General features: G+C 34.6%; 1 protein-coding gene across 1 annotated transcript in view; it reads left to right on the top strand.

The window, feature by feature from the left end:
- The first annotated feature begins 137 nt into the window (after nucleotides 1–137).
- The window catches only part of LOC125061847 (mediator of RNA polymerase II transcription subunit 14), a 33256-nt gene continuing 25611 nt past the window's right edge, over nucleotides 138–7782 (top strand). The window contains exons 1-6 of the mRNA XM_047667476.1: nucleotides 138–555; nucleotides 666–893; nucleotides 1030–1234; nucleotides 3321–3453; nucleotides 4325–4559; nucleotides 6730–6943. Coding sequence (XP_047523432.1) covers nucleotides 419–555; nucleotides 666–893; nucleotides 1030–1234; nucleotides 3321–3453; nucleotides 4325–4559; nucleotides 6730–6943 — 1152 coding nt within the window. The 5' untranslated portion in view covers nucleotides 138–418. The remainder of the gene's footprint in view (nucleotides 556–665; nucleotides 894–1029; nucleotides 1235–3320; nucleotides 3454–4324; nucleotides 4560–6729; nucleotides 6944–7782) is intronic.

Here is a 7782-nt window from a genome sequence, read left to right as displayed (position 1 = left end):
CTTTTAATTTAAAACTCGACTCGTAAATTATAATTGTGGTTATCTATCTTATACTGCGACTGCCGGTGATGTTGTCAACTGTCATATCTTGAGTCATTTGACATCTCAATTCTCAATTGTTGAGACTTGCGAATTGAACTGTTAATTGTATCTACTATCTTAATATTTAATTGATATTTTGTAAATTAGTAAATGTTGATCTAAACATTAAACAAATTAATAAAAACTCTGGTGTTTCTAATACATGTATAAAACTGAATTTGTATGATGGACACCAATTAATGAAAAGTTGTCAGTTTCGTACAAATTGCAATTTGCAGCTAGTGTACAGCGCGAAAATGAATATCTGTTGAGAAAACTACAATTAAGCGTTAAATTTTGATATCTGGTTCATAAAAGCGTGGACTACTAAGTAATCATGGTGCCTGTATCAATAGAAGGATGCACTCAAGGAACAGAGGGTGGAGGGCCCCGAGGCGGCTCTATTTCACTTGGTTTACTTATAGATTTTATAGTGCAAAGGACATACGATGAATTGTCAGTGCTAGCAGAGTTGTAAGTAATTTTATATTTCGTAGTACAGTGCATAATACTATTTTGATTATTTATTTATATGTTCAGGTTTAATCTACTTCCATACCAACTTATGATTTTATTGTGTTTAGATTGCCACGAAAAACGGATATGGAGAGAAAGATAGAAATCTACAAATTTAGTGCTCGCACACGCCAACTTTTTGTTCGATTACTGGCCCTAGTAAAATGGGCCAGTAGTGCTACTAAAGTGGATCGGTCTGCACATATCATGGCATTCTTGGACAAGCAAGCTTTACTCTTTGTTGAAACTGCTGATGTATTGGCCCGTGTAGCCAGGGAAACTTTAGTACATGCAAGGTTTGTGTGTTAATTTATTAATAGGATAATATTTTAGCTAAATATTGTTGTATTTTACACAATAACACATTAAAAATTATAATAATTTCATATATATGATTTAATTTTCTGCAATATTTATTAATTTTATAATTAGGTTACCAACATTCCACATGGCAGCAGCGGTAGAAGTCCTTACATTAGGAACTTACAGTCGTTTACCAGCTGTAATTCGTGAGCGGCTGGTACCGCCACCTTGTCTAACAGCTGGAGAAAAAAGAACAACATTAAGATCACTAGCACACATTGTTCGGCAGAGGCTTACCACAGCTTCTTTACCTAATGATGTTAGAAATTTAAAGGTATTCATTTTTCATTGTCAAGAGCCTTTAGAATATATATAGTTGATGGCTAGTTCTTTCACTGTTTAAATAATTTATATACACATAAAGTAGATGCAATGCCAAAGGAGGTTTTATTTCTAGCAATAATAAACTATATAATATTGTTTCTTTACTCTATTACCACACTTTTAAATAAACCTTTTAACATAAATTCAAAACATAATTTTCACAACTTTATGTTTTAAGTGCTTTTAGCAGTCATGGTGACTTAACTGCCTCATCAAGTTGACAAAAAACAATTTCAGCTATGTTATGTTAATAATGTGATTAACTAAGTTGCAATATTTATTTATTTATTTGCCTAATGGTATTCCTATAGCTACGAGTACTATACAATATTCAAAAAATTACACTTTACGCAAGAGCCAAAAATGGAATACACATTTAAACATACACAAAGCACAGTTACACCTATACAAATACAAAAAAATACAAAGAATATATGTATGTACGTAGTTGGTCCCAAAGTTCTGTCAATGTCACATTATTTTTAAATTTCGAACATGATTTTATAAAAAAAATATTGCATTGTACTTTTGAATGTTTGACTATTGTTTTAAAACAAAAAACAATCACTTTCCGTAATTTTTCACGATGGAGTGGACATTGAAAGAAAACCGAATAGGTGTTATTGCGTTGCACCGCTGTGGGCACTCTCCGAGTACCATTTTCAAGTTGCTCAAAAGTTTGAATATAACGCTTAGGTTTGTGTACCGTACTATTGATAGATACAATGAAGTCTCCAGTATTGAGGACAAGAAAAGAACTGGCCGGCCACGCTCCGCAAGAACACCAGCAGTAATCAAAGCTATCAAGGCGCGGATGGTAAGAAATCCTGTCCGAAAACAGAAGTTGATAGATGGGTATCAATAGGAAAATAGTAAAAAAGGTTTTAAATGAAGATCTTGGTCTACGAGCATACAAAAAAAAGAGTGGGCACTTACTTAATGCTCGTCTAAAAGCAATAAGACTTAAGAGATCGCGGGTGTTATTGAAGTGGTACGCGAAAAACCGACACCGTGATATCTTCTTTACGGACGAAAAAATTTTCGATATTGAAGAGAAATACAATAAACAGAATGATAGAGTGTACGCCAGGAGTTCTGAAGAAGCTGGAAATAAAGTTCCAAGGACATCATGGACATCATCCATCATCAGTAATGGTCTGATTGGAAGTGTCCTATTACGGGCCAACTGAGGTTCATTTTTGCGAAAAGGGGGTCAAAACCAGTGCAAAAGTATACCAAGAGACGGTTTTGGATCAGCTTGTCAAAGACCTGCCCAGCAGGCTATTTGCGGGACAACACTTCGTGTTCCAGCAGGACTCTGCGCCTTCACACACAGCCAAGACCACTCAAGCCTGGTGTGAGCGTCAAAACATCGACTCAATTAGACATGAGGATTGGCCTTCCTCCAGTCCGGACCTTAATCCTTTGGACTATAAAATTTGGCAATTCTTAGGAAGGAAGGTTTGTGCTATACCACATAAAAAATTGGAGTCTGAAGTCATCTTTAAATAAAGCAGTCACTGAAATCGACATGAATATGGTGCGTGCTGCGATAGACGACTGGCCGCGGCGTTTAAGGGCCTGTATTAAAAATAAGGAAGGTCATTTGGAATAATTTTATGCTATTTCTATTCCTTAATTAATGTACTATGAATTGATATATCACTCATTAAAAACTGATAAGTACTTTTGTTTTTATAATTGTTTCCATTTATGACAGAACTATGGGACCGACTACGTATGTATGTAAATTCTAAATTCTAAGATTCATAGATTCATAGTTCATTACAACATATTTAGTATAAAGGATACTAGAGTTTTTATATAATTTCTTAAGCATTTTTAGATACATTAAATATTTCTATTTGCTGGTGATTTCTGTTATAATCTGAAGGTATACGATACATGACTGAGTTACATAAATAGTTTGAATTAGACCGATTATAATTATAATGCCATTATTCCATACTTCAGCCTCCAAAACTAATAATCTTAGCATAGTATATAAGTTATTAATATAATATTTTTATGTGTAGGTTGAAAATGGCAGAGCAACATTTTCAGTAGGTCAAGAGTTTAGTGTATCTCTCACAGTAATGGGCGACGGACCTAATGTACCTTGGAGATTATTGGATATTGCCATTCTTATTCAAGACAATGAAACTGGTGGTCAGTATTCAAAGTTTTATTTGTTTTTTTACTTTAGATGAGTTGTGCAGTGTAATTTTATTATTGTGCAAGTAGAAAGTTAACATTTCTTAGGTGTGTGTGTGTGGTGTGTGTACACTAGACATGTGTGTTTATAATAAAAATTTCTAACTATTATTCTGTTAATTGTTTACAAAGTATACTTTATATAATGAATTTATTAACTCTCCTTGTCTAAAACACTGACCAAAATATTTTAAAGATGTACTAAAATCTTTATATATATAATTCTACTGTTCTTGTGTATGTAAATGAATTCCTCTTAAACGGCTGGACCGATTTGAATGAATTTTTGTGTATGTGTTTGGGTGGCGCCCTTGATGGTTTAGATTCACAAATCAGCCTGGCAGATGGCCCTTCTGGTATAGCATATTTAACATTCGCTCGAACGGTGAAGGTAAACATCGTGGGGAAACCGGCTTGCCTTAGACCCACAAAGTCGACGGTGTGCGTCAGGCACAGGAGGCCGATCAGGTGCTTGCCTATTAGATTTTTTTTTAAAAAGACAATTCACACCAATGGACCGAGCCCCATGCTAAGCTGGTGAAGCTTGTGTTATGGGTACTAGGCAACGGATATACATACATATTATAGATAGATAGACATATCAATACATATTTAAACACCCAAGACCTAAGAACAACACCAAATGCTCATCACATCGATGTTCGTCTCAGCCGGGGATCGAACCCAGGTCCCATGGATTGGCAGTCAGGGGTACTAACCACTAGACCAATGAGTCGTCAAATTGACAAATGATCATGAAACCAGATACAGAAATCTGACCTAAAAAGGTCATAGTGTTACTGATTTTTTAAAATTAAATTTCCAGAAGGCAAACCGTTGGTACACACATCTCAACTTACATGGCTCCGTGGTGTTGCTCAAGCTCGATTAGCTGCAGCTGGTCTCAATGGTGCCCTTACAGCTTTGAGATTCTTCTGCCGATCACTGTCTCTGGAATTGTTATACACACAGACATTGAGATTATGTAGAGACCGGCTAACAAAGCACCTCCAAGTGGATAAATATATACCGGGGCAGAAGTTACAGGTTTCCTATTGGAGGTACGGAATTTTCTATATCTATATCTTCGGGCAGGAAGCTCACCTGATGTTAAATGATACCGCCGCCCATGGGCACTCACACTGTCAGGAGGTTCGCAAGTGCGTAACCGGCCTTATAATAAAAATGTGCGTGTACTAGTGTACACACGTTAGAAGTGAAACTTTATGACCTTATTTTTCGAAAAATTATCTATATGCAACTACAGAAATTGGTTAAATAAAGTTAAATTAGATAAAGTTTAACAAAAGGCTTTTAATATCACAGACTTAAATACAAATAATACAATTATTTCATTTTACCTTATTACCACTAAGATTATTACAGAACTACATAAATTGTAATAGAATTTTTAGTATTATTATTGTTATCGTTATTATACGTATACATTTTTGTTATTAATGGTTTAGAATCTCTTTGAATCAACCGTGGTAGGGACATGACAAACATGTGACGCGTAACCGAAAAATGTGACGCGTAACGAAAAAATGTTACACTAAATTTTTTTCCAACCGCGATAAAGAAGTTTCACTTCAATAATTTATTTATGGCAAGAATATGGTACAAAAATGTGAAGGTGGTACAATCGTAAGTTCGCATATTCTGCCACACACAATGCGCGTAAATTTGTCTTTAAAGGAATTTTACATTATTAGTCAAATGAATTAGTCAGTTCTTATATTATTTGTATCGTAAATATCATATTTTATTAAATTTATATCAACTACAGTGTCTCACGCAAATAATCATTTATTGAATTTTTTTTTTCCAAAAGTAATACACCAAGTCGCTTTTTCAAGACTCTAGTCGGAAGATCTTTTAATTCTTTTGGTAATTTATTGTAAAATTTAATTGCCATACAAAAGGTGTTTTCCTAAACAGTACCAGAATGATTTTTTGCACAGCCAATTTCTCCCCATGTCTACTTCTTACTTAATCAATTTCGGAATTCAGAAAAAAATTGATAAAATTACATTAATTTAATGTTTTACATAACTAATTGTTATTACGGGCCGTCGCGCCTCAGTGCTCCAGCTCTCCACTGCGCCCCGCAGTCCACCCCGAACCACTGACACAGCAATTCGTGCTGGGATAGTGCCTTAAAATAAAATAAAAAAATGTGAGCCGTCACGGGACGCCTGGCAGAGTGAAACATCGACATTATTTTGTAAAAGTAATATGCAGAAAAGAACAGATTGTGATAGGAACTAAATATGTCATAATGATAAAATAAAATATTACGATTTTTTTCCACATAACGATGACTATTTATTGAATAAACATTTATTTTCATTAAATACAAAAATTTACGAATTTATTTCAAATCGTGACTACTTAATTCGATTAATCAGTGACTTCGAAATACACACACCGTACACATTACTGCATATAGACTGTATATATATACAATTATATAGCGTGGCGATGCGTCGCCACGGCATGCGTCGCCACGCCAGAAATCGGTTTTACGTGCGGCTATAGATGCTTCACATCAAAATTGATGTAAATAAGTCAAACTTAGCCCTTATTACTGAATCTTACCTATAAGCTATCTTCGTGGAAGTCGGTTTAATCAAAAAAAATATGTGTGCGTGTACTAGGTGTACACACGTAAGAAGTGAAACTTCTTTATGACCTTATTTTTCGAAAAATGATCTACTATATGCAACTTAACGAAATTGGTTAAATAAAGTTTAACAAAAGGCTTTTATTATCATAGACATGAATACAATTATTTCATTTTACCTTATTACTACTAAGATTATTACAGAATTTCATTAATTGTATATTTATATATTTTTGTTATTAATGGCTTCGAATCTCTTCGGATCAACCGTGGTAGGGACGAGAAAAAGACGGCGCGTAACCGAAAAACGTGACGATTTGCTACAAAATTTCTCCCATACGTCGATAAAAAATTCATTCTAACGCCGATAAAGAAGTTTGACTTCAAAAAGCAACATGGCGCGTAACCGAAAAACTTGACGATTTGCTACAAAATTTCTCCCATACGTCGATAAAGAACTTTCATTCCAATGCCGATAAAGAAGTTTGACTTCAAAAAGCAACATGGCGCGTAACGGAAAAATGTGACGCGTAACGAAAAAATGTTACACTAAATTTTTTTCCAACCCCGATAAAGAAGTTTCACTTCAAAAATATTTGTTACAGAGAACTGGGTTGTGAGTTGGGATATCGTTTAATAATTGGTGCTGAAGGGGAGAACCTGTGCGTATGCCATGTCCCGGCGTTGGCCGGCGGTGAGAGGGTCGCGACTGCGTTGACACCACACGCGCCGTCAATGGAACGACTGTTGGCCCACACGGTGCATGTTCGTTCACGACAACGCCTAAACGACTTAAAAGTACTTCTTAATGATTTGGGGGTGAGTTTCTTTTGCTGGTTTTATTAATAATATTTCATTTCAGACAATTATGTTGATTATATTATAAATAGATATATTTTTAGATTATTTTTATATGTAGTTACATTTTTATTAATAATTGAAATGATGAAATGGAAACAATCATCGATGTTGGTGTGGTAAAGCGTATTATTGATTGGATTGCGTGTAATCTAACTCTTGGTCATTGAGTGTGTGTGTGTGTGTGTGTGTTAGTTAGTGCGTTAGAATGCTGGAAAGTAATGAAAGCTAGTCAAGTTATTTAGAATATAACAAAGTATTCCGGAAAGTCTGAATAATAGTTTATTTATTTCCAAAAAAAAATTATATCTTAACAGTTGCTACTAATGCGATAGAACTACACAAATACCTACAACCATAATCCTACAATACAATAGCAAGTGGTTGTATATATATATATATATATATATATATATACTTGCTTAATAAGCCGTTCAATTAACAGCCTAGCCTTTTAACTAAACAGCGTCGTTTAACTAGCGGCCTGAAAGATATTCAGTCGTAGCGTTTGTAACAACATTTAATAAACTGGCTAGCTAATGCTTAGGCCATTCGTATGATAGAGTGATGATGTGGCAGAAATAAAATATGAGATGAGATATCTCACATAAAAATATATTCCTTTAACTTACTTAAGTTAGCCACAGCTAAATTCACATAAATATTGTCACTGCACTTTTAAATTGCACTTGTTGTATTTCATTAAATTTTGGAAACCACTATCAAAGTTATGGTTTGCCGACGCCATATTGACAGTTTGAAGAGTTTCGTTTCGAATTCAAGAGTGGCAGAAACTGGAA

This window comes from Pieris napi, chromosome 24, assembly GCF_905475465.1.
Source record: "Pieris napi chromosome 24, ilPieNapi1.2, whole genome shotgun sequence".
NCBI lineage: Eukaryota > Metazoa > Arthropoda > Insecta > Lepidoptera > Pieridae > Pieris > Pieris napi.
Note: the sequence above shows the minus strand (reverse complement) of the source record. Positions and strands in the feature narration are given on the sequence as shown.